The sequence below is a fragment of the Mytilus californianus genome, unplaced genomic scaffold (assembly GCF_021869535.1).
Source record: "Mytilus californianus isolate M0D057914Y unplaced genomic scaffold, xbMytCali1.0.p SCAF_21, whole genome shotgun sequence".
NCBI classification, from domain to species: Eukaryota; Metazoa; Mollusca; class Bivalvia; order Mytilida; family Mytilidae; genus Mytilus; species Mytilus californianus.
The window spans coordinates 2,047,978-2,075,458 of NW_026262670.1; the positions used below are offsets into that span (position 1 = coordinate 2,047,978).

At 33.2% G+C, this 27,481-nt stretch overlaps 1 protein-coding gene across 1 annotated transcript in view; it reads right to left on the bottom strand.

Annotated features, from left to right (window-relative positions):
• Positions 1-27,481, bottom strand: part of LOC127731957 (pre-mRNA-processing factor 6-like) — a 54,865-nt gene that overhangs the window by 25,507 nt on the left and 1,877 nt on the right. Inside the window, exons 2-17 of the mRNA XM_052240893.1 lie at positions 23,271-23,330; positions 22,469-22,550; positions 19,756-19,953; positions 19,528-19,622; positions 18,467-18,548; positions 17,689-17,814; positions 16,580-16,674; positions 15,309-15,501; positions 14,132-14,258; positions 13,109-13,227; positions 12,038-12,200; positions 10,140-10,248; positions 8,563-8,632; positions 1,848-1,969; positions 1,554-1,647; positions 477-641 (exon numbers count right to left, since the gene is read on the bottom strand). Coding sequence (XP_052096853.1) covers positions 477-641; positions 1,554-1,647; positions 1,848-1,969; positions 8,563-8,632; positions 10,140-10,248; positions 12,038-12,200; positions 13,109-13,227; positions 14,132-14,258; positions 15,309-15,501; positions 16,580-16,674; positions 17,689-17,814; positions 18,467-18,548; positions 19,528-19,622; positions 19,756-19,953; positions 22,469-22,550; positions 23,271-23,330 — 1,900 coding nt within the window. The remainder of the gene's footprint in view (positions 1-476; positions 642-1,553; positions 1,648-1,847; positions 1,970-8,562; positions 8,633-10,139; positions 10,249-12,037; positions 12,201-13,108; positions 13,228-14,131; positions 14,259-15,308; positions 15,502-16,579; positions 16,675-17,688; positions 17,815-18,466; positions 18,549-19,527; positions 19,623-19,755; positions 19,954-22,468; positions 22,551-23,270; positions 23,331-27,481) is intronic.

Consider the following 27,481-nt stretch of genomic DNA (forward strand, 5'->3'; position numbering starts at 1 on the left):
TCCAGACCTCACTCTCTATTTTAATTCTTTTTACCTTATGATCTTTTCAATACAAAGAAAATTGCAAACAACCAATCAATTAAAACAAGATCTTTACTAAATAAGGCGGAGTTAGATGGAGTTCATGAACCAAAAATTAAATTATTCACAGTCTAATGCAGTGGCTAAAGAGTCCATATATATATATATTAGATATAACTTGTGTCATTCTTAGTGATTGCTCACTTCTGTAAAGAGGTTTATTTTTGTAAAGTTTAATTCCACCATTTTAGGGTCAAACTTATTAGTGAGATTTGATATTCATGTTTTTCTTGTTTCTGATCCTGCTTTCCTATATCTAATAAATATTAAATATACACAAAAGGAATATTTTTTCTGATTTTATCCTAATCGCTAAATAAATGAAAATCAACCCCTTTGAGAAAATTTTTCACTGGCTTTATGTAAAGTCTCCAAGCTCTCTTGTATGCACTCACCCTAGCTGTTGGGGCACTAGCTCTGGCTTTCTGTAAAAGTCTCCTAGCTCTCTCGTACTCATTATTTTCTGACTCTAACTTAACAGCAGCTAACCAGATCTCTTCACTGTTAGGATTAGCCTGGAAAGCCAAAGCTAAAATACTTCTGGCAGCAGGCACATCTCCCTATAAAAATGAAAAAAATTATCATAAGAATTGGTTACTTTATAATTACCTTGCACAGATCCTAGAGAGGTATGAGGAGGACTAGCTGCGGAACCGTAGCTCTTACGTCCTTATGATGTTTTTTTTTACTATTTGCGGACCATGCTGCAGAACCGTAGCTCTTCGGTCCTTATGATATTTTTTGACTATTTGCAGACCATCCGCAGCTAGAGGAGAATTTGCTTACTCTTCAGGAGCACCTGAGATCACCCCTGGTTTTTGTTGGGGTTTGGTTGCTCGGTCTTTAGTATCTATGTAGACTGTTGTTTATTCATTGCTATTTTTTTTTGCCATAGCCTTGTTATAAAAATATTAAAGGAGATGTGGTATGATTGCCAATGAGACAACTATCCACCAAATTTCAAATGGAAGTGGATGTAAGCAATTATAGGCAACCATACAGCCTTCAACAATTAGAAAAATCCATACCGTGTGGTCGGCTAGTTAGTTTGTCTCACTCATGAGTTTGAATATTCCTAAGGTATCTTCTGCCTCATTTGTTTTAGTTCAAAATCATTCCAATCATATATTTTTGGCCATTTTTTTGGGTCATCTTTTCAGTTTAGAAACTGTCCTACCCCTATCAGATTAGTGATATCGGATGAGTGTACACAATAGAAAATATAAGGCTGCATAGTACATGTGTAATTCATTGTAAATGAAAACTAGTTGACTATATTTTGTGAACTGAAACAACATTTGTATCCCCTTCATTAATAAAAGTTATTCAGGTAAAGGAAAGTTAAAACAAATACATTTTAGTACTGGAAAGGTATCTTCATAGCAAATAAGAAAAAAATACTGATATAGTTAAATCATGTAAATTGGTGGGGATCTATATTATTCACTATGAAAATATTAAATTTAACTTACCGCCATCCATTTTGATTTTGCTCCCATCAACCATAAGACCTCAGCTTTAGGACAGTGAGCAACTGCTCTTTGTAACAATGCTTCTAAAGATTCCCTGTAAAATATAAGACTGGGATTATTATATACCTCCTCATTTTATGTTAAGATTACAAAAGTGTACAGCAGAAGTGTACAGCAAAAGTGTACATCATTTATTAATCTATGTCTAAGAACCACAATTTCTATATGGCCTTAGTTCATTCATAAAACTTTTATCACTTAATGATATGTAAAACACCAAATATAAAATCTAACCTGGATCCATGACTCTTTTCAAAGTAAGCTGCTCTCAACCAGATACTCTTCTTACTGAGAAATTCTGCCAAGGCAAATGCATAAATAGCTCTGGCACACTCCACTGCGGAGTGTGTGGCACACTGATAACAGAAAGAAAAAAGTGTTAACATAACCATAAACAGCTTAGCATATACACATTTCTGAGTGAAAAGCACATTTTTAACAGAAATAAAAGAAGTATTAACATAGGCATAAAGACCTCTGCCACACTTCACTGAATAATTGGAGGCATCTAATATAGATTATTGTTTACATTAGGAATACACCTTTTTGTTGTTGAGAGATGTGTGCCTGTTAAGATTGAAGAGCACATCAACAGAGATATAGATGTCAATTTTTTAAACTTCCAACATAGTCCAATGTGAGAAATCTCTCTCTGACAAAGATTTTGTGAAGAGAGATTTTCCAATGAACCAGTATTTCATGCTGTTATTTATAAGTATTTAACTTTCTTTTTGCAGTTTAGTTCTGAAGATTTAAAATAAATTAAGATTTATATGAATCCAATCAATCATTAATGAATTAATAAGTTAAAACAGTATGAAATGAAGCTTGGACACATAAAATTCATAAATTTATACAAGAGAATTAAAGATACTTACAATAAAAGATGGAGAAACGGTTTACTTTTACACCAAAATAGGATTTTTTTTATCTCCCTTACAGAAGACTTCTATTTTTTATAGTTCCGACTTACAGTTTCAGCATCCTCTAACCAAGTATGTTTTCTATCTTTATAGTTCAGACTTACAGATTCAGCATCCTCTAACCAAGTATGTTTTATAGTTCAGACTTACAGATTCAGCATCCTCTAACCAAGTATGTTTTATAGTTCAGACTTACAGATTCAGCATCCTCTAACCAAGTATGTTTTATAGTTCAGACTTACAGATTCAGCATCCTCTAACCAAGTATGTTTTATTGTTCAGACTTACAGATTCAGCATCCTCTAACCAAGTATGTTTTCTATCTTTATAGTTCAGACTTACAGATTCAGCATCCTCTAACCAAGTATGTTTTATAGTTCAGACTTACAGATTCAGCATCCTCTAACCAAGTATGTTTTATAGTTCAGACTTACAGATTCAGCATCCTCTAACCAAGTATGTTTTATAGTTCAGACTTACAGATTCAGCATCCTCTAACCAAGTATGTTTTCTATCTTTATAGTTCAGACTTACAGATTCAGCATCCTCTAACCAAGTATGTTTTATAGTTCAGACTTACAGATTCAGCATCCTCTAACCAAGTATGTTTTATAGTTCAGACTTACAGATTCAGCATCCTCTAACCAAGTATGTTTTATAGTTCAGACTTACAGATTCAGCATCCTCTAACCAAGTATGTTTTATAGTTCAGACTTACAGATTCAGCATCCTCTAACCAAGTATGTTTTATAGTTCAGACTTACAGATTCAGCATCCTCTAACCAAGTATGTTTTCTATCTTTATAGTTCAGACTTACAGATTCAGCATCCTCTAACCAAGTATGTTTTATAGTTCAGACTTACAGATTCAGCATCCTCTAACCAAGTATGTTTTCTATCTTTATAGTTCAGACTTACAGATTCAGCATCCTCTAACCAAGTATGTTTTATAGTATCTATCTTTATAGTTCAGACTTACAGATTCAGCATCCTCTAACCAAGTATGTTTTATAGTTCAGACTTACAGATTCAGCATCCTCTAACCAAGTATGTTTTATAGTTCAGACTTACAGATTCAGCATCCTCTAACCAAGTATGTTTTCTATCTTTATAGTTCAGACTTACAGATTCAGCATCCTCTAACCAAGTATGTTTTATAGTTCAGACTTACAGATTCAGCATCCTCTAACCAAGTATGTTTTATAGTTCAGACTTACAGATTCAGCATCCTCTAACCAAGTATGTTTTCTATCTTTATAGTTCAGACTTACAGATTCAGCATCCTCTAACCAAGTATGTTTTATAGTTCAGACTTACAGATTCAGCATCACCTAACCAAGTTTGTTTTCTATCTTTAAAGTTCAGACTTACAGATTCAGCATCCTCTAACCAAGTATGTTTTATAGTTCAGACTTACAGATTCAGCATCCTCTAACCAAGTATGTTTTATAGTTCAGACTTACAGATTCAGCATCCTCTAACCAAGTATGTTTTCTATCTTTATAGTTCAGACTTACAGATTCAGCATCCTCTAACCAAGTATGTTTTATAGTTCAGACTTACAGATTCAGCATCCTCTAACCAAGTATGTTTTATAGTTCAGACTTACAGATTCAGCATCCTCTAACCAAGTATGTTTTCTATCTTTATAGTTCAGACTTACAGATTCAGCATCCTCTAACCAAGTATGTTTTCTATCTTTATAGTTCAGACTTACAGATTCAGCATCCTCTAACCAAGTATGTTTTATAGTTCAGACTTACAGATTCAGCATCCTCTAACCAAGTATGTTTTCTATCTTTATAGTTCAGACTTACAGATTCAGCATCCTCTAACCAAGTATGTTTTATAGTTCAGACTTACAGATTCAGCATCCTCTAACCAAGTATGTTTTATAGTTCAGACTTACAGATTCAGCATCCTCTAACCAAGTATGTTTTCTATCTTTATAGTTCAGACTTACAGATTCAGCATCCTCTAACCAAGTATATTTTATAGTTCAGACTTACAGATTCAGCATCCTCTAACCAAGTATGTTTTATAGTTCAGACTTACAGATTCAGCATCCTCTAACCAAGTATGTTTTCTATCTTTATAGTTCAGACTTACAGATTCAGCATCCTCTAACCAAGTATGTTTTATAGTTCAGACTTACAGATTCAGCATCCTCTAACCAAGTATGTTTTATAGTTCAGACTTACAGATTCAGCATCCTCTAACCAAGTATGTTTTCTATCTTTATAGTTCAGACTTACAGATTCAGCATCCTCTAACCAAGTATGTTTTATAGTTCAGACTTACAGATTCAGCATCCTCTAACCAAGTATGTTTTCTATCTTTATAGTTCAGACTTACAGATTCAGCATCCTCTAACCAAGTATGTTTTATAGTTCAGACTTACAGATTCAGCATCCTCTAACCAAGTATGTTTTCTATCTTTATAGTTCAGACTTACAGATTCAGCATCCTCTAACCAAGTATGTTTTCTATCTTTATAGTTCAGACTTACAGATTCAGCATCCTCTAACCAAGTATATTTTATAGTTCAGACTTACAGATTCAGCATCCTCTAACCAAGTATGTTTTATAGTTCAGACTTACAGATTCAGCATCCTCTAACCAAGTATGTTTTCTATCTTTATAGTTCAGACTTACAGATTCAGCATCCTCTAACCAAGTATGTTTTCTATCTTTATAGTTCAGACTTACAGATTCAGCATCCTCTAACCAAGTATGTTTTATAGTTCAGACTTACAGATTCAGCATCCTCTAACCAAGTATGTTTTCTATCTTTATAGTTCAGACTTACAGATTCAGCATCCTCTAACCAAGTATGTTTTATAGTTCAGACTTACAGATTCTGCATCCTCTAACCAAGTATGTTTTCTATCTTTATAGTTCAGACTTACAGATTCAGCATCCTCTAACCAAGTATATTTTATAGTTCAGACTTACAGATTCAGCATCCTCTAACCAAGTATGTTTTATAGTTCAGACTTACAGATTCAGCATCCTCTAACCAAGTATGTTTTCTATCTTTATAGTTCAGACTTACAGATTCAGCATCCTCTAACCAAGTATGTTTTCTATCTTTATAGTTCAGACTTACAGATTCAGCATCCTCTAACCAAGTATGTTTTATAGTTCAGACTTACAGATTCAGCATCCTCTAACCAAGTATGTTTTCTATCTTTATAGTTCAGACTTACAGATTCAGCATCCTCTAACCAAGTATGTTTTATAGTTCAGACTTACAGATTCAGCATCCTCTAACCAAGTATGTTTTATAGTTCAGACTTACAGATTCAGCATCCTCTAACCAAGTATGTTTTCTATCTTTATAGTTCAGACTTACAGATTCAGCATCCTCTAACCAAGTATGTTTTATAGTTCAGACTTACAGATTCAGCATCCTCTAACCAAGTATGTTTTCTATCTTTATAGTTCAGACTTACAGATTCAGCATCCTCTAACCAAGTATGTTTTATAGTTCAGACTTACAGATTCAGCATCCTCTAACCAAGTATGTTTTCTATCTTTATAGTTCAGACTTACAGATTCAGCATCCTCTAACCAAGTACTGTGGATTCATTTTTATTCGTGGTATACCAATTTTCGTGGGTTTCGTGGGTCACAGCGAACCACGAACTTAAGAATTCAACGAAGAATTATCCCGAGAAATGTGTATGGAGTCGGATGTTTATTTCCGGTTATGTTATGCTGTTCTAGTATAGTGTTGACTAGCGATAGACATTGTAACATAACACGTGTTTTTATTGAAATAAGATACAAGTATTTTGATAAAATTAATAATAAATATATCAAATATCAGTGATAATTTACTTTTTAAAATTGATTAAAACTGTTCATGAAAAATAACTGCAAGTTGTTTATTACCGTGTCATAGTTTGGTTTACTGGTGATTAAAAGTCAATAGGATTAAGTACGGGGATATTGCCCGTAGGTAATATTGTTTATGACAGGAACATTTATTTTCACACCTTTAACTTATATTACTGTTAATTATATCGTGATTAGGGAAATGAGCTTTCAATCAAAGAGTTTTGAATGCCTTATAAAATTCCGACAAGAATTTATAAATTGTAAAACAAACAAATAATTTTTCTCTGCCCATTATTGTAATAGGAGTTTTCAATGAACACTTTAACCTAGAATGACCAAACGAGGATTTTGACAATTCAAAACTTTTTCAATGAATTCCTATTTTTTTGTTTGTTTTTTTATTGATCAAACCAAGGAGGTTATATGATTTTCTAAATCAAAAAGAAATCCACGAATTACGTATCTGATTTTTTTTTTTTTTTGTAATCAGCGATCCACGAATTTAAGTATACCACGAAACGTCTTTTTTTCTCTATCCACGAAAATTGATACCCACGAAAATAAATGAATCCACAGTATGTTTTATAGTTCAGACTTACAGATTCAGCATCCTCTAACCAAGTATGTTTTCTATGTTTATAGTTCAGACTTACAGATTCAGCATCCTCTAACCAAGTATGTTTTATAGTTCAGACTTACAGATTCAGCATCCTCTAACCAAGTATGTTTTCTATCTTTATAGTTCAGACTTACAGATTCAGCATCCTCTAACCAAGTATGTTTTATAGTTCAGACTTACAGATTCAGCATCCTCTAACCAAGTATGTTTTATAGTTCAGACTTACAGATTCAGCATCCTCTAACCAAGTATGTTTTCTATCTTTATAGTTCAGACTTACAGATTCAGCATCCTCTAACCAAGTATGTTTTATAGTTCAGACTTACAGATTCAGCATCACCTAACCAAGTATGTTTTCTATCTTTATAGTTCAGACTTACAGATTCAGCATCCTCTAACCAAGTATGTTTTATAGTTCAGACTTACAGATTCAGCATCCTCTAACCAAGTATGTTTTATAGTTCAGACTTACAGATTCAGCATCCTCTAACCAAGTATGTTTTATAGTTCAGACTTATAGATTCAGCATCCTCTAACCAAGTATGTTTTCTATCTTTATAGTTCAGACTTACAGATTCAGCATCCTCTAACCAAGTATGTTTTCTATCTTTATAGTTCAGACTTACAGATTCAGCATCCTCTAACCAAGTATGTTTTATAGTTCAGACTTACAGATTCAGCATCCTCTAACCAAGTATGTTTTCTATCTTTATAGTTCAGACTTACAGATTCAGCATCCTCTAACCAAGTATATTTTATAGTTCAGACTTACAGATTCAGCATCCTCTAACCAAGTATGTTTTATAGTTCAGACTTACAGATTCAGCATCCTCTAACCAAGTATGTTTTCTATCTTTATAGTTCAGACTTACAGATTCAGCATCCTCTAACCAAGTATGTTTTATAGTTCAGACTTACAGATTCAGCATCCTCTAACCAAGTATGTTTTCTATCTTTATAGTTCAGACTTACAGATTCAGCATCCTCTAACCAAGTATATTTTATAGTTCAGACTTACAGATTCAGCATCCTCTAACCAAGTATGTTTTATAGTTCAGACTTACAGATTCAGCATCCTCTAACCAAGTATGTTTTCTATCTTTATAGTTCAGACTTACAGATTCAGCATCCTCTAACCAAGTATGTTTTCTATCTTTATAGTTCAGACTTACAGATTCAGCATCCTCTAACCAAGTATGTTTTCTATCTTTATAGTTCAGACTTACAGATTCAGCATCCTCTAACCAAGTATGTTTTATAGTTCAGACTTACAGATTCAGCATCCTCTAACCAAGTATGTTTTCTATCTTTATAGTTCAGACTTACAGATTCAGCATCCTCTAACCAAGTATGTTTTATAGTTCAGACTTACAGATTCAGCATCCTCTAACCAAGTATGTTTTATAGTTCAGACTTACAGATTCAGCATCCTCTAACCAAGTATGTTTTCTATCTTTATAGTTCAGACTTACAGATTCAGCATCCTCTAACCAAGTATGTTTTATAGTTCAGACTTACAGATTCAGCATCCTCTAACCAAGTATGTTTTATAGTTCAGACTTACAGATTCAGCATCCTCTAACCAAGTATGTTTTCTATCTTCTTCTTCTATACCAACACTTATCACAGCTCGTCTGTAAATAAATAAATACAGAAATTTTCAAACAAACAAGTTCATTGTTGAAGGTGATCTATAATTGTAAACTGCTATGATGTCCTTTGGTCTCTGGTGGATAGTTGTTTCATTGGCAATCATACCACAGCTTCTTATTTTCATAAACAAATAAAACCAATTACTTGACCATTCTGGATGTCTACCTTCTTTAAAGACAGCATTTATACATAATAACACAGCAGGTTACTTCAAACTTGCATATCAACTTGACAGGAATGTGAAAACTTACATGACAGTCTGGTGGGTAACTGTCAATTAACATGATGACCTGACAGGTAACTGATTACATAATAGCTTCATGGGTAACTGACCATTTACATGACTGGGTGACAGATAATGAACTGCATAAATGATAGCCTGAGAGGTAACTGAGAACTTACATGATAGTTTGACTGGTAACTGACTACTTACATGGCTACCTAACAGGTAACTGAGAACTTACATAGGAACTTGACAGGTAACATACATACAACTAACATTGGAAACTGGCAGGTAACTTAAGAACCTTATGGGTAACTAAGAACTTACCTCCTAACCAGTCAGGTAACAACCAACAGATATATAAGCCTGACAGGTAACTGACAACTTATATGGTACCCTTGCAGTTACCTGACTACAGACATGACAGCCTGACTTGCAGTATATACATACATGATAGCTTGACAGGTAACTGAAAAATAACTAACAGTGTAACTGACTACTTAAATGGAAACATAACAAGTAACTTAGAACTGACAAGTGTGCAGGTAACTGACAACTTCCAGGTAGCCTAGTGGGTAACTGACAACTAACATGATAACATGACAGGTAACTGACAACTTACATGAAAGCCTGACAGTTAACGGATAATTTAATTAACAGCCTGACATGAACTTGACATCTAACATAGCCTGACAGGTAACTGACAACTTACATGAATGGTTACTGACAACTTACATTATGGCCTGACAGGTAACTGACAACTTGCATGATAGCCTGACAGGTAACTGACAACTTACATGACATCATGACTGGTTACTGACACCTTACATGATACCCTGACAGGTAACTGACACCTTACATGATAGTCTGACAGGTAACTGATAACTTACATGATAGCCTGACAGGTAACTGATAACTTAAATTATAGCCTGACAGGTAACTGATAACTTAAATTATAGCCTGACAGGTAACTGATTACTTAAATTATAGACTGACATGTGCATTTTTCTGACTACTTACATGATAGCAAGACAGGTAACTGACAACTTACATGATAGCCTAACAGGTAACTGACAATTAACATGATAGCCTGACAGTTAACGGACAATTTACATAACAGCCTGACATGTACTTGACATCTAACATAGCTTGACAGGTAACTGACAACTTACATGATACCCTGACATGTAACTGATAACTTACATTATAGCCTGACAGGTAACTGATAACTGACATGATAACCTGACAAGTTACTGATAACTTACATTATAGCCTGACAGGTGACTATACTTCCACTCTTCTCACAATCTTCAGCATCTTTTATCCACAAGTCTCTGTTAACTTCTACCATGTTAGCTCTCAAGGAGTTCAAAGCTGGAAATATTCACAATCTATCATGGAGTCCAGACATAAGGAATTTTACAACTACTTTGGATTCATCTATTTTTGTGGGTATCAATTTTTGTGGTTTGAGAAAAAATTGTATTTTCGTGGATATTTGATTTAGAGGTTTCGCCAAAGTCTGCATACAAATCTTTAAAAAATTTGTCCTTTTTTTAAACATTGAAATTTGTGGTTCACCCATACCCAACGAAATCCACAAAAATTGATAACCCACAAATAATAGTGAATCAACAGTATGTATTTCATCAAAACCTTTAAATATATTGTCTGTGGTCAAATACACATAGATATGAAAGAAGCAGCCAAAAGATTTATTTTTAAAATGTATACATGATATAGCCATCCATTTCTTATTTCTTGATAGTTTTACATGTTTTCATTGGAAAGCTATATAATTAATCTAGCTTGTTTGTCCATTGTGTAACAATCCCATTAATAAATGCACACAAGTATTTCTGAATTTACAGTAGTTGCTTACATCCACATCTCATGGACTCTGAGGGATAGTTATCTCATGGACTCTGAGGGATAGTTATCTCATGGACTCTGAGGGATAGTTATCTCATGGACTCTGAGGGATAGTTATCACATGGACTCTGAGGGATAGTTATCTCATGGACTCTGAGGGATAGTTATCTCATGGACTCTGAGGGATAGTTATCTCATGGACTCTGAGGGATAGTTATCACATGGACTCTGAGGGATAGTTATCTCATGGACTCTGAGGGATAGTTATCTCATGGACTCTGAGGGATAGTTATCACATGGACTCTGAGGGATAGTTATCTCATGGACTCTGAGGGATAGTTATCTCATGGACTCTGAGGGCTAGTTATCTCATGGACTCTGAGGGATAGTTATCTCATGGACTCTGAGGGCTAGTTATCTCATGGACTCTGAGGGATAGTTATCTCATGGAAATAATACTACATCTACTTATTTCTATAAAGAATTATTTCAGAGTAAATCACTCAACAAATCACCAGCACTTACTGTAAAAATACAACATCAAGAGTCTTAACTGAATCACAATGTTACTCTACAATATTTGACAAGTGGTTATTGTTATAGTTAAAAAGTAAGTTAGTATAGAAAATTCTCTAAAATGTAGTAAAGGGGAAGGGGGGGGGATAGGAAGGGATGTCATCCCTAATTCCTAGCTATATAGGGAAAAAAATGCTGAATCTCAAATTCCGAGAAAAGTAAACGCCAAATCCCTATTTCCTCCCAAAAAAAAAAAAAAATAAGTATTCTTTCCTGGATCCAAAAAAATTAATCATTTATTCCAGGGTCCCGATAAGTGTAAATCCAGAATTTCCGAAAGAACAAAGCCCAATCCTGATGTCCCAAAAAAGGTCCTTCATCCCCTCTAGAATGTCACTGCACAATAATTGACAAGTGGTTATAGTTATTGTTCAGAAAATTCTCTCAAATAAAGCAAGCAACTTCTTCTTGAGTTCATGAATGCATTGTTCATGTTGTTTCTACAAAAACAGCTAGGAATGAAAAGAGATTGAAGTGAATGTTATTGAATATAATACATCTTCACAAAGGGCTATTCCATTAAAATGGATGTGGGAGGGCAGGATAGGACTTTCCAAAATCCCCACACACAAAATCATACTTTCTTGGAGTAATTTGGCATACATCAAATAGACATACAAACATAAATGACCCATGTCCTAAAAATAAAACAATTCTCTCTACCCTCCCACATTCATTGTAATGGACTCTACCTAATCTGATTTTACAATCTAACCTCTGTCTACGATTTTGTCCACCATATGGTTGTTTCCGTTAGCTTCCTCCAGTTTAGCAGCTGTTATCCAGATCTGACGATCGGTGGGGATATTCTCTCTGGCTTTGTTTAGGACTTTCCTGGCATTATCATAGGTCTCAAGTCTGGCTAAGGCTAACCACAACTATAAATAGGGAAAAAGTATCACATGACTAGAGGTCAGGCAAGGTTAACCAGAACTTTAAACATAAAGAAATTAATCCTAAATGTGAAATTTTACTCGTATGAACAAGAAAATGTGTTCATACTTACACTATCACATTTCCATGTTCAGTGAACTGTGAAATCAAGGTCAGAACCCTAATTTAGAATACATTTTCAAAATTTACATTCAACACATTAAATGAAAATGTGTACAACATCGACTTATATTTAGTTTCAACATTTTGTCAAATATTATCAAGTTGGTATGACCTCAGATTCTTGCTAACCTACCAAAAAACCAAACATAATTGGATGATTAAACTTTACAGATTGCACGGACTTTTTGCGATCTGGTCAATAGATGTAGTATACATTTAGCTTTGTAAAAAAATATATTTATATTGTTTTATTTTATGTATTCTACTCATTTCGCTTCTATGTTATTTGTAAATTTATGTGTATTTGTGGCTCCTGTTACGCAGGAAATCTGCGTCTGAGTGTATTTTGAATAAACAGTAAACAGTATATAATAAGGTCCTGCATTATAATCATATATTACAACATAAAGTACAAAATTCAATTATAAAATACTAATACAAATATTAACTATTATACTGTTGTTGTGATTGATAAAACATTCTTCAATATATGGTCAGATCATATGTTTTCGTATGTCATATGAAATTGTACTATGAATGCCCTTTCAATGGAAATTGTGACATCACAATGCATTCTTAATAGCATGAAAATCCATGAGACAAAGATGTTTTTTTTAAATTTAATAGTTATAATTTGTAGAAAAAATATTATATAAATACTTCCAGATATTCCATAGTATTCAGTTCCAGTTTTGGAACAAATAAGTAGGTGCAAGAATTAGTAACTTACCTCTACACTTGTTGGACAACATTCTACAGCCCGACTCAACATGATCCTAGCATCCTCTTCATTTTCTAATTCCACAGCTTGTTTCCACAATCTGACAGAGTTTGGTATGTGTTCCAAAGCTTAAAACATAAAGTTTCACCTATTATTATATCTTCCTTTTATAATACAAAAACCTGTTTCCACTACCTGCCTAAATTTACTATAAAGATTGGTAGATTGTTATATAACTTTGTCACTGATGCAAAATTTTTCTCCACTTTTCTGGAACACTTTGGATTCATTTACTTTCGTAGGTAACATTTTTTGTGGATTGAGGAAAACTAGCATCTCCCTGGATAATTGATTTTGTGGTTTTGCCAAAGCGTGCTTTTGATTGAGTTAAGCCATTTCAATTGATATTTTATAGTGTGTCTTTCTATGTTGTGATGTTACACTATTGTTTCAGATAAGGGTGAAGGTTTGGAACCATTAAAACGTTTAAACCCGCTGCAATTGTTTGCACCTGTCCTAAGTCAGGAATCTGATGTTCAGTAATTGTCGTTTATTGATGTGGTTCATAAGTGTTTCTCGTTTTTCGTTTTTTATATAGATTAGACCGTTGGTTTTTCCGTTTGAATGGTTTTACACTAGTAATTTTTGGGGCCCTTTATAGCTTGCTATTCGGTGTGAGCCAAGGCTCCGTGTTGAAGACCGTACTTTGACCTATAATGGTTTACTTTTATAAATTTTGACTTGGATGGAGAGTTGTCTCATTGGCACTCATACCACATCTTCTTATATCTATATATTCACATAAAAAATATGTAATTTGTTGTTTAAATTTGTAGTTCCCCTGTACCGACCAAATCCACGAAATTTGGTATCAAGCAAATAATAATGAATTCACTGTATAAGTTAATTCATTGATAGCATTAGACCCACTTTTCAAAGATTTTAATTCGTTCATTACTTAAAAACAAAATTTGCACCCAGCTCCATGCCCTTTTCAACAGACTAAGAATTTTCACTATAATGTAGTCTTACCTTTTCTAAAGACTCTTTTCTTTGCCTTCAGTTCTGTTTCTAAATCAGCAGCTTTGATCCATATTCTGACAGAGGAGGGCAGTTGTCTTGCCGCTTGTGCTATAACTGCTTTGGCCTGGTCAGCTGGCTATTAAAATTCAATGATTCATCCTTTTAGTTATTTTTCTCTTTTTCAATCTCTCTAACATCTGCTTTTTCTTAAAAGATTTTTGGCACATTTATTTCCTATGGTCTTTTAAGAATTTTAAAATGATACATTGGTTGGTATGCAAATAAAATATTGAAAAAAACATCAAACAATTTGCCTCAAAATCAATTACATGTACATGTATATACACTTGATTTATTTATTAGTTGTAATTGGCTTTCAGTAACTGTGAGTAATCATATAGATGTACATTTTCTGCATTGTTTTTATGTTATTTGGTTTATTTGTGCCTCATATCAATTTAGTGAGTTAAGCCATTTGCAACTAATTTTTACATTTTGTTCATATATTCTGCTGTAACACCACTGTCCCAGGTTAGAGGAAAGTTTAATAAGTGCTCACAAACATGCTTAACCTGCCACTTTCTTTATTTGGCTGTCCCAAGTCAGGAGCTTGTAATTCAGTTGTCAATGATTCATGTCTTTCATATTTGTTTTTGTATATTGTTTTGTATAAATTAAGACTGTAAGTTGTCTAACTTGAATAGTTTCACATTTTCCTTGTGTGGACCTTTTATAGCTGAATTTACGGTATAAGTTTTTCTCATTGTTGCAGGCCATACAGTGACCTATAATTGTTTTTATCTTCGTCATTTGTACTCAGGTAGATAGATATCTCATTGGCAATCATACCACTTCTCCATATCTTTACATTCTTAATTCAAGTTAAGATTTGTAAAATACCCTTTCTGATTCATGAGTTATAATTCAATTCATATGTACAAGAAGGCCAGGATCTCTGGACACACAGAAGGCTGGGTGACTACTTCACCTATTGGGTGTTCATTTGGCAGTAGTGAAGATTTTTTAGCTTACTATACAGTATGGTTCCTGTTCCAAGTTGAAGCCTGAACAGAGACCTATTTATTTTTTTTGGTCTCTGATTGGAACTCATACCACATCTCTTTATCTTTATATATATTCCCTCTTCTATTAGCAGGGGAATGTATTAAACACAAACACTGCCTACCATTAATCTAGCAGCCTCTAACCATACATCTTCACTCTTAGGACATTCCTCACAGCCTTTCATGATGAGGTTCCTAGCTGTCTGTAACTTTCCTGTTACCTCCTCTAATCTAGCTGAGGCTATCCATGCTGGAGGATGTTTAGGGTTGGTTTCTCTCACTGACTTCAGCAGTAATCTGGCTTTCTTCACATCACTTAGAGATAAATATAAAATATTCGTTCATTGCAGGAAATTATAAAATTTATTAAAATTTGAAGCAAAATGAGACTTGCCAAGGTTTACTTCTGTTTTCTAGCGAGTACAAGCAAAAAGTTTTACTGGTTGTTGTGCTAACCAACTCGTAATTAAAGTATAAGAAAACAAAAAGTATGTATCTGACGGATTGGAAAAACTTATCACTGCAAAGCTGCTGACTACATATCAAGTCATTCTGTTCAATGCTTTTTTTATGGAAAGTGTAACAAAAAAGTTTAGGTAATTTCAACCTATTGAAAATTTATAAGTACCTGAGAAATATGAGATAGAATTTTTTTTAGACAAAAAGACAGATGGACGAGGATGCAATATAGCCAAGACTTTTAGAAGATATAGTTCCTTAAATTTTCTACTTTGTTTACATTAAAACTTTGAAAATTCAGTGTAAAAAAGGGGAATAATTAATCCAAGAATTTAAATATAAAAAAACACTGATAATTAACTCATATACTACATGAATTTGTGAATAACTGTGTTGTTCATTCATTCCTTGGATGTTTTTTGCAATATTTTCTTGGACTAGTTATTCTATAACCAATCAGATTAACATTGATCTCTATCACTCAGGAAGATCAGATTGTAACACAGCTAGCTTAAGTTTATCATGTCAACTATTATGGGACAAATATATGATGATAAATAGTAAATGAACTATATTTAAAAGACTAGATGAACATCTTACGTAAATGGCCTGTTGTTCAGTGGTTGTCGTTTGTTGATGTGGTTCATAAGTGTTTCTGGTTTCTTATATAGATTAGAACGTTGGTTTTCATGTTTGAATTGTTTTACACTAGTCATTTTGGGGCCCCTTATAGCTTGCTGTTCGGTGTGAGCCAAGGCTCCAAGTTGAAGGCCGTACTTTGACCTTTTTATACATTGTGACTTGGATGGAGAGTTGTCTCATTGGCGCTCATACCACATCTTCTTATTTATATATGTTATAATAAAGAAGAAAATTCAGGTCTATGGTATATGTAATAATACAGAAAAAACTACAGGTAAACACTTTCACTTACTTAATATCACCTCCATGTGAGGGTAGCATAGACTGTAAATCCGTGAGGTACCCTTTGGGATCAACCACTGTCTGCCCACTCACAGAGTCTGATACCTATAAATAAAATTCATTTTGTAGTCTAACTTTACTATAAGTTAAAGATAATATGGTGTTAGCATAAAAAACAATACTGTTTGTCCAACAGGTCATTCTAGCCATGTAAAATATAATGATCTACAAAATTAATCTACTTCGTATCAAAGCAGCTTCTAATATTACTTGCGCAAGTTGAATATCCATTCACTGACACTACCTGTATAAATTTAATATCCATCAACTGATATTACCTGTGTAAGTTTAATATCCATCAACTGACATTACCTGAGTAAGTTTAATATCCATCAACTGTCATTACCTGTGTAAGTTTAATATCCATCAGCTGACATTACCTGAGTAAGTTTAATATCCATCAACTGACATTACCTGTGTAAGTTTAATATCCATCAACTGATATTACCTGTGTAAGTTTAATATCCATCAACTGACATTACCTGAGTAAGTTTAATATCCATCAACTGTCATTACCCGTGTAAGTTTAATATCCATCAACTGACATTACCTGTATAAATTTAATATCCATCAACTGATATTACCTGTGTAAGTTTAATATCCATCAACTGACATTACCTGAGTAAGTTTATATCCATCAACTGACATTACCTGAGTAAGTTTAATATCCATCAGCTGACATTACCTGTGTAAGTTTTATATCCATCAACTGACATTACCTGTGTAAGTTTAATATCCATCAACTGACATTACCTGAGTAAGTTTAATATCCATCAACTGACATTACCTGTGTAAGTTTAATATCCATCAGCTGACATTACCTGTGTAAGTTTTATATCCATCAACTGACATTACCTGTGTAAGTTTAATATCCATCAACTGACATTACCTGAGTAAGTTTAATATCCATCAACTGACATTACCTGAGTAAGTTTAATATCCATCAACTGACATTACCTGGGTAAGTTTAATATCCATCAACTGACATTACCTGAGTAAGTTTGATATCCATCAACTGTCATTACCTGAGTAAGTTTAATATCCATCAACTGTAATTACCTGTGTAAGTTTAATATCCATTAATGTATTTCTAGCTTCACCAATCTTCTTCATATCAATATCCCCTGGTGTTGAGGTACCCAGAGGGGTAATTGCTCCAAAGGGTGTGTTGATTCCTCCATATTTCTGTTTAAAAGAAATTGAAAGAATTTTTTAAAGGGATCATGCAATATGAGTGGGGTATACTTCAATGAGACTACAACCAAAAAAAAGTATATGATATTTTAACATGTTTAATGAAGGACAAAGTTAAAGAACAAATATAATGCCCCCTTATAAGGCAAAAAGCTTTTAGTGACCTGCTGCCATATTTTTTTTTCTGTTTGCTATAAAGGAAGATTCTTTTCTGTTATGAATTTAGACAAAAATATGGTCTTTTAACAATCCATTTTTTTGTAACTATGACCATGATCTCTGATATAGTTACATCAAAATCAATAGCAATCTTCTTTTCATTATATGTGAGCACATTTTATTAAGGATCCAGAAACCCCTTTCCCGCACAAGTTTTAGTCTTTTTTCTAGTAACTATGACCTTGAAATTTGACATGGTAACCTCAAAATTAATAGGGATCTTCATCTCGTTATATGACCTTATATAACCACGTTTACCAGTAAGGTTAGAAAACCAATAAACAGTATTTGAGTTACCAACTGGAAATGAAAGTGACTAACAAATTGGCTTATGGATGGACAGACTGGCCGACAGGTCAAAAACAATATTTTCAGATAATTTTTAGTCTCTATGACAAGGTCTATCTATCATTTAAAATGTTACCTGGTCCCGATCTGATATTGATGTAGCATTTCCTGTCCTGGCAACTGCCCCTGCTAATACACTATCTGGCAGTGGGGTAAATCTGGAAAAATGTATGGGAGATTTCAATTTCTGGTGTGTAATTAAGTTTCACAAGAATATAATTGCAATGTTGTATGTTACATCTTATTTCATTGGTAGACAAAAAGTTTATACATTTCGAAATTGTTGATTGAATTTTATATTGAAATATTTTTTTAGTGCATGGTACTTGAATTACAAGTAATAAATGACTGTATTCAGTCAGCAGAGTTCACACACACTCCTTTCACTCACAAATTTATTGAGTTTTTTGCATGCCAATCTCTGTTTCCTGGTTGTTATTTTTAACTTTGTCAGAGAAAAGAAGGGGTACAATATATGAATTCATGACAGATATTGGCTTTGAACTAGCTGTCAGCAACTGTGAGTACTCTCAGATCTGTACTTAGTGTCTTTTTTGTTGTGGGGATGTATAAATACCTTGCCATATGCATGTTCAGTCTGTGTTCTTGTTACTAGTTTTTCTGCTTTGTATCTATCTGAAGAGTTAAGCCCTTTTCAACTGGTTTTTGTAGTTTGTTTATATGTTGAGCTTTAACACCACTGTCCCAGATAAGGGGAGAGATGGGTGCCCACAAACATATTTAACACCGCCACATTCTGTATGTGCCTGTCCCAAGTCCAGAGACTGTAGTTCAGTGGTTGTCATTTGTTGCTGTATATCATATTTATTTTTTATTCAGTGTTTTGTACATAAATCAGGCAGTTAGTTTATTTGTTTCAATTGTTTAACATTTGTCATTTCTGGGCCTTTTATAGCTAACTACACGGTATGGATTTTGCTCCTTGTTGAAGGACATACAGTAACCTATAGTTGTTAACTTCTATGTCATTTGGTGTCCGGTTGAGAGTTGTCTCATTGGCAATCCTACCACATCTTCTTATTTTTATAGTTAAACAGTAGTTCAACTACTTAAATCACTTGGCCACCTAAGCCCCAGACACACATATTTGACAAAAGCAGACAATATATAACATACTGATCTTTGCGTGCCAGTCTTTGTTTCCTGTTCCTAGCATCACCCACCTCTGGGATATTTAACCATTGGTCTTCTGATACCTCAGCTAAGTTTCTCTACAATAAATAATACACATATATTTAATTACATGTAAACACAATAAATACACATAGATCTAATTACAGGTAAACATTACATACATTTCTGGGGTTAAGATATTAAGACCTTTCTTCACAGGTTTGACTGTACCTTTAAATCAGAAAACTGTTGCTGGATTTTGGGACGTTCTTGACGGTATTTTTCTAAATCTTCTCTTAGTTTCAGTTCTCTCCTTTCTTTCCTCTTTTCATCCATTCTTTTGTCAATAGCATCATAAATCTGATCAGCCTCTTTGTCATCTTCATCATAAGGATCTTTTCCACATAAACTTCCTCCATAACCAGAGAACTGAAAAATACAAGGGATTTTACCATTATTTCACAAAAATTTCCTTCACAACTTAAGAACTGAAAAATACAAAACCCTCCATAAACGGAGAACTAATCAAAGTGCTTGTGAGTACTGAAGGGTAAAGATTGCTTTCATTTTGCAATTTTGTGAATTTTTAAATAAAACATTGAATTGAAATTTGCTAGGGAAGTTAAAATTTTGAGTTGGAGTTATCTTCCTTTGTTCATGATTGTACATTTGTAGTTGAACCTATTTTTATAACAGATTCATACACTATGCATTACTTATGTAATTTTTAATATCGTGATGCACAATAATGCATTTTTCTAAGGGTGACAAGTCTTGCACATGGACAAGTAAAGTCCTTTTTTGTGAAGTATTGGGTCAAACAAGTGTAACTGTACCTTGATCTAACAGTAACAGTGATGTCTCTGAGTTAGAAACTACACGAGGAGACGTTTTGTTGTTGTGTATTGCATCACTGAGGTCGTATGCATAACCCTTTAAATTTGCATAAATTAAAAGAGGAATAAAATACGGCATGTTTCATCATTTTGAAATAAAGTTATGTAAACCAATTAATAAACTGTGTTGAGCTTCTTATTGCATGTACAAGATATCGTTTGTATTGTTCAAATTGCTGCTGTTTGGATGAGTGTAAGTAATACACAACAAGATAATGTGTATTCACCTGGTTTACGATATGAGGATCAAAAAGAGGAAACCATGAATTCTGTTGGTCTTTACAGAGAGAATGTATGGCTTCACTTGGGTAAAAATCGGAAGTTTAGCCAGGAAAACAAAAGAAAGGATAACGCCCATTACATTCTGTGAGTAAGATGGTTTCAAAAAATCGGAAGTGCAAAAAAAAAAAAAAAAAATCGAGATTGTTCATTCGCTGAGTATATTTCTTAAATAGGCTGTATGGCTTCAAATCTAAATTACGTTATTTAGTTTTAATTCCTTTTTTAAACATTTTTTTTTAATTCTGCATTCCTATAAATTATACGCTTTACCACTTTTGCAAATCTATTAATATCTTTATCTGCCATTTCCTACCGAAAAGTTAACAGTAAAATCGATCTTTCAAATAAGATTATCAATTAACCCATGTTGATCCCCATTTTCCATGCGCAAACTCAGTAAACATAAATCTATATTTAACAAACGTTGACCAAATCAGCTGATCGATTATAAATGGATTATATGTTTTATTTGGATAAAAATAGACAGATTCTCGGGTCAACAGTGTTATTTGTCTTCTTTAATGAATAAAATAATATCTGTTTGGGAAAATCTAGGTCAGAATGGTTAAAACGTTAAATTTGATGCACAGCAAATCGCCATATTGTTTTTATTGCTTAACAGGTGTTTACAGGTGAGATTTGTGTACATGGCCTTTATGGCTTTAATCAAGACAATAACGACACCCAAGCCGAATTCAAACTTCCTGGACATTGATTACTATCCTTACTATGTAAACAAACCTAGTGGCTTGAACCCAGACTTACCCCACGCTGTGACTCGACAGAGTCCTGTACATTGTTTTTACTTACATTATAGAATGAACAACAGACTAATGATAAATATTATTAAATCACTAACACAAATCAATAAAATTTTTATTTTGTCTCAAACAAATCTATTTTTCTTGATGACCTGAAAACAAAAATAAGTTCAAAATGGCGACCGATAAAACCCTGATCTCAATGAAATGACCGAAATTATTTCTGTAAAAAAAAAAAAAAAGACCTAAATCCCAATAAATCATTTCGGTCTTTTCAGTTTCCAAATCGGTCATGTCTGGCATACATGACCGTTTCCGGACCCTTGGTTTTGATTGCATTTCTTGCAATCTCTATCCAAAAAATGCAAGAATTTATTGCAGTACAAGCATTTGATACTAATCTGTAGACCCTCTCAAGTGGTTGTTACCTGAGAGACCATGAGTAAACAATGTCTAGACAACATTTGCAAAACTTTTAATATGCAGTTTCTGGAACCGCCCCGACAGGGAACTCATATATATGTTTCATTTTTTATATTTAAACAAAAGGAAAATATATTAACTGATTATTTTTTATATATGATATAAAAACAAGCTTGACAAAAAAGTGAGGAAAACTGATTATTTGAGTGAATTTTCAAAGTCCAAGGACCATAACTCTGCACAAAATCATCAGACCGGAACAAAATTCAAACTTGAACTGTAACTTGTCATGATAAAACTATATACCAATTATCAAATCAATATCTTAAAGCATGAAGAAAAAAACTGTGGAAATTTGATTTGCTGGACTGACGGATGGACGGAGTGCAAACCTAAAGTCCCCTTCGACTTCGTCGGTAGGGGAATAATAAGGAGATGTGACATGGTTTCTAACAAGACAACTACAGTTCTCCATACAGTATATATAGTCAACTTTTTGTATATATGATGTTTGAATGTCACAAACTTTGAATCTTTAACATGCTTAAGTTAAATGACAATAGTAATTTGTTATTTTTTTACCTCATCATAGTTAGCATCGTTTAAATCTTCCTCTTCCTCCTCGTCTGTTTTCTGTTTCTTATTGTGGGCATGTCTATCATCACTATGGAAATAAAAATTACAATAACATGAATAAACATAAGTGCAAACTGTACATAATCACATTTGTGTTTCGTTTGAAGATAACTCCAGAATGATATACCCAATGCAGCAAACTAATAATCATGATTCTCAATATGCATATGTCACATGTACATTAAGTGTTGCTGATTACATTAATAAGTGTTGCTGATTACATTAAGTGTTGCTGTTTACATTAAGTGTTGCTGTTTACATCAAGTGTTGCTGTTTACATTAAGTTTTGCTGTTTACATTAAGTGTTGCTGTTTACATTAAGTACATGTTTTCAAAGATTTAGAGCTTGACATGTTTTAAAGACACCTGTCTGTTGCTGAAGACTGTATGTTGCCCTCTTGACGTCTTTTGTTTTCATTCCTTGGGTTTCTGTCTTATCTCCTTTTACTTGTATATGTACCGGTATTGGATTTGTATAAACACATGGTTCACTACAGCTAAAGTTGGATTTGTCTCGTCTATCAATCCTTGGTGGAAGACGATCCACTGTACTGGTCCTATAGATCAGAAATGTCATCTCTTCTCTTTTATCATAGGAGTTGAACATTACCTTGGAAAAATGATTTGATCTTTTGAATTCAATTCTTAACAAATCATCTATGATTTATTTAAGTAGGAAGGAGTGTGGTGCCCACTGTAGACAGGTAGAAATGACAAAATGCACATGACCTGTAGTGTATGTACTTACGATATATCATCTGCATCTCTTGCTGGACCAATATCAGATCTTGTTGTGAAACCAGTGGCTCTGAAATAGAAAAATGAAGTTTCTCATACTTTACTTCGTTATACATGTACATGTTATAGGATATCTGAAAGCTGCCTGATTTTTTTCTTTGAAACAGTCATTTTTTTTTGTCCACGTGGCAATGTATGACATACATGACGTACGAACGAAATAGCCTGTTATTATTCTACATTTTCTCTTCTTTCTATCAAAAATATCATTATGTAAATCGAGCACCAAATCAAAATCAAAGGGAAGCCTTATATATTATCTCATTATAATGTGTAATGTAAGAATGTGTCTTGTGTTTAGTATTTGTCTTACTATACAAATCAATGGTAATATGGAGGTACAGTATCAACCTTATACATCTTTGATAAAGTTAGCCATCCATGCCTGCTTCACAAGTCACTGGGGTGAGACGGAAAAATCACAAATGATACCCGATTTTAGGTACAATAACCGTAAATGGGAATAGTAATTTATGAGGATCATCCGCATCCTGTTTTAAAATTACTATATCATGTATATATTAAAATCAAATTGCTGTTAAATTGGAATCCTTAAATTGTTATAAGGCCAATTAAAATTAATTGATAGATTTTCATCCCCCACCCAACCCTCTGAAATCGTCACGTCTGGATTTTTTTTTATTTTAAAAAAATTTACAATTTTCGAATTTTGTTCATTTCTGTTACCTGTAACCGCCTATAATTTCGTTTCATTTAAAAATTTCTGTTTCAAATATTGTTTTTCTTATTTCTTCGAGTAATTTAACGAAAATAATTAAGTTGACATATTCTGCTGCTATATGATGACAACATTATCTTCTGAGAATAGAGATTGATTGCGGGAAGGGCATGAAATATTTGGTAAGTTTTATGGCAGTGTCCAAGAACACAAATTGTGTTATGTCACAAATTTTAGTGATTAGAAAAATGTTGATTTTTTATTCATGTTATTTATATGATGACTTTGTGTCAGGAAATTTGAACTGTAAATGATATTCAAAGCGCAAGAATCGTGAAACACATTTGTGCGAATCATGACCGTAATATGTTGAGTACAAAAAGTTGGCCAACGTACAAAATGTATCATAGCAAACCCCTTCATTTACCTCAAGGCTGTAGTTTTTTGTTGACAAACAGCAAACACTCTCTGTCCCCACCCCCTAGATAGAATCATCAAAAAACTTCTTCTTTTTGGTTGTGTTCTTGTTTTATAGTGTCATTATAGGTTTCTGACACAGAATAAATGTAGTCAAAGAACTCAAAATTGGTTATTATATGATTTGAATTTTTATTCAATTGAAGATTTCTCGCTTTTGTGCAGTACACTGTGCTGTTGCACAATACTTAGTAAATCTGATTTCAGACTATATACAAAGAATTAGCAATTGTGGCCCCCAATTTTTCTTTGAAAATTGACAATTTCTTAAATCTTGATGAAGAAAAAAAATTGACAACCCCCCCCCCCCCCACCCCCCCCTTTTCCAAAAATAAATATTTGAAGAAATTTTCTTGTTAATTTCTTAAATCTTGAGGATAAAAATTGTCCCCACCCCCTTTTTCCAAAAATTATAACATTTGAAGAAAATTTTCTTTTTGTAAAATGTGGTACATTTTAAGAGACATCAATACACTTAAACACAAGTTATTGTCTGAAAACTAGAAAAATTCGTTAGGGTTCCGCGGAACCCAGTGTCTCGCCTACTTTTTCTGTTAATCGCAGGCGCAACAAAAATGAGGAAGTAAATCAATAAAAATATTCCTCTTGATACTATCTTTTGATTGTAAGAAGCTTCTGTCCAAGGTTGGTAAAAATCTCGGATAGTTTATGAATCTAATAAATGTTTAAAAACTTTAACTGCAGACTGAATGTAATGTTAACTGGAAGAAAACAAAATTTCCTTCTAGATACTAGCATTTGATCATAAACAAGCTTCTGTCCAAGTTTGGTACAAATCCAAAATAGTTTAAGAAAGTTATTAAAATTTTAAAAACTTGAACCACAGAGTGAATGTGTTGTTTCCTGGCAGAAAATCTAAGTCCATTAAAAGTAAAATACGGAAAAAATAGATTTATTTTTTTACAAAATTTCCTTCTAGATACTAGCTTTAGATCATAAACAAGCTTCTGTCCAAGTTTGGTACAAATCCAAAATAGTAAAAGAAAGTTATTAAAATTTTAAAAACTTTAACCACAGAGTGAATGTGTTGTTTCCTGGCAGAAAATCTAAGTCCATTTAAAAGTAAAATAAGGAAAAAATGGATTTTTTTTTTTACAAAATTTACTTCTGGATACTATCTTATGATCATAAACAAGCTTCTGTCCAAGTTTGGTAGAAACTCAGGATAGTTTAAGAAAGTTATTAAAATTTTAAAAACTTTAACCACAGAGTGAATGTAATATTTCCCGGCAGAAAAACTAAGTCCATTTATAAGTAAAATACGGAAAAAATGGAATTTTATTTTTACAAATTTACTTCTGGATACTATCTTATGATCATAAACAAGCTTCTGTCCAAGTGTGGTAGAAATCCAGGATAGTTTAAGAAAGTTATTAAAATTTCAAAAACTTTAACCACAGAGTGAATATTTGTGGACGCCGCCGACGCCGCCGCCGACGGAATGTAGGATCGCTATGTCTCGCTTTTTCGACTAAAGTCGAAGGCTCGACAAAAATGTTTGTTTTAGACCCTTTTTGGCCCCTAATTCCTGAACGGTTTGGACAATTATCCCCAAAATGAATCCCAACCTTCAACTTGTGGTATTGAACCTTGTGGTAAAATTTCAGAGCAATCAATATACTTATCAACAAGTTATTGTCCTAAAACTAGAAAAATGCTTGTTTTGGGCCCCTAATTCCTAAACAGTTGGGACCATCACCCCAAAAAACAATCCCAACCTTTCTTTAGTGGTATTGAACCTTTTGGTAAAATTTCATAGACATCCATACACATAAACTTAAGTTATTGTCTGGAAAACAAATGTCTTCGGACGACGACGACATGATAGCAATATACGACCCCAAAATTTTTTTGCGGTCGTATAAAAATTATGTAGAATCTGAATTTCCTGATATATACTTGTTATAAGATTATTATTATCTTTGCATATGAAGAACACATTACAAAAGTGTTTTAAAGGAAATAAAAATAAAAAAAAAAAATCCTCCCACCCACCCAATTTCTTTTCTGGTTAAAATCTACTAATCAATTTTAGTTGGCCTAATCATATATATTGCATTATGATACAATTGTATGGTTTCTTTACCATTATAATGCACATACATTTTGTAAGTAAGCTTGCTTTAAATTGCTACATCAAGTACTGATTTTTTAAAATTTTTATATACATTTGTATATGGAGTTATTTTCTTTCAGAATGATAGGTCATACTTCTGAAGATTCAACCTGGACAATACCAAGTTTCAGTGAAATGTGCTTCAAAGCATAAAATAATGACCTGTGTAAGGTCATTATTTTCCCTGGTAAAAATGCAAACTTTACTAAAACATTTAATTCATTTGAAAGTTGTCGTGTGTTGCTGCCAATTGGGGTTTTACTTTTCAATGTTCCATCTTTAAGGCAGAAAAATTATTTGCTCCGTTTATTAGACTGAAATACCAAAAAATAATTTTGTGCTCATTTTGTGCCAGTTCTAAATTTTCATAATTTATACCGTCTTTTTTCTCTATCAAATGACAAATATTCTCATTTTCATTGGGGGACAGCCACATACTTTCAAATGACTTTACAATAGGGATAAAAAGGGGGGTTATAACATTTTATCCTGATTGTACTTCTAGCTAAAACAGAGGAAAAAGTTATTCTGAATAGTTTGTTAAAAATTGAAAAAATTTCTGGGGTAAAAATGTCATGTAACCATGGTAACAACAATGAACAAGAGAGAAAAAACATAGCAACCCCTTTACAAAGTTAATAAAATAAATTACTTACAAAGTGACTTGTATTTTTCATACACTGTAACAATTCATTTGTTTCTTGTTCCATGCAATTTCAATCAAATCTTTATTGAAATAACTGGACAGAGATTTGGAAAGTTTATATATCCATATTAATTAGTGATATTTCACATTATAAGTGGGGCGTAATTAAACCTAAACACATGATAAAAGAATATCCCATCCTAAAAGGATTGGTAAAAGAGA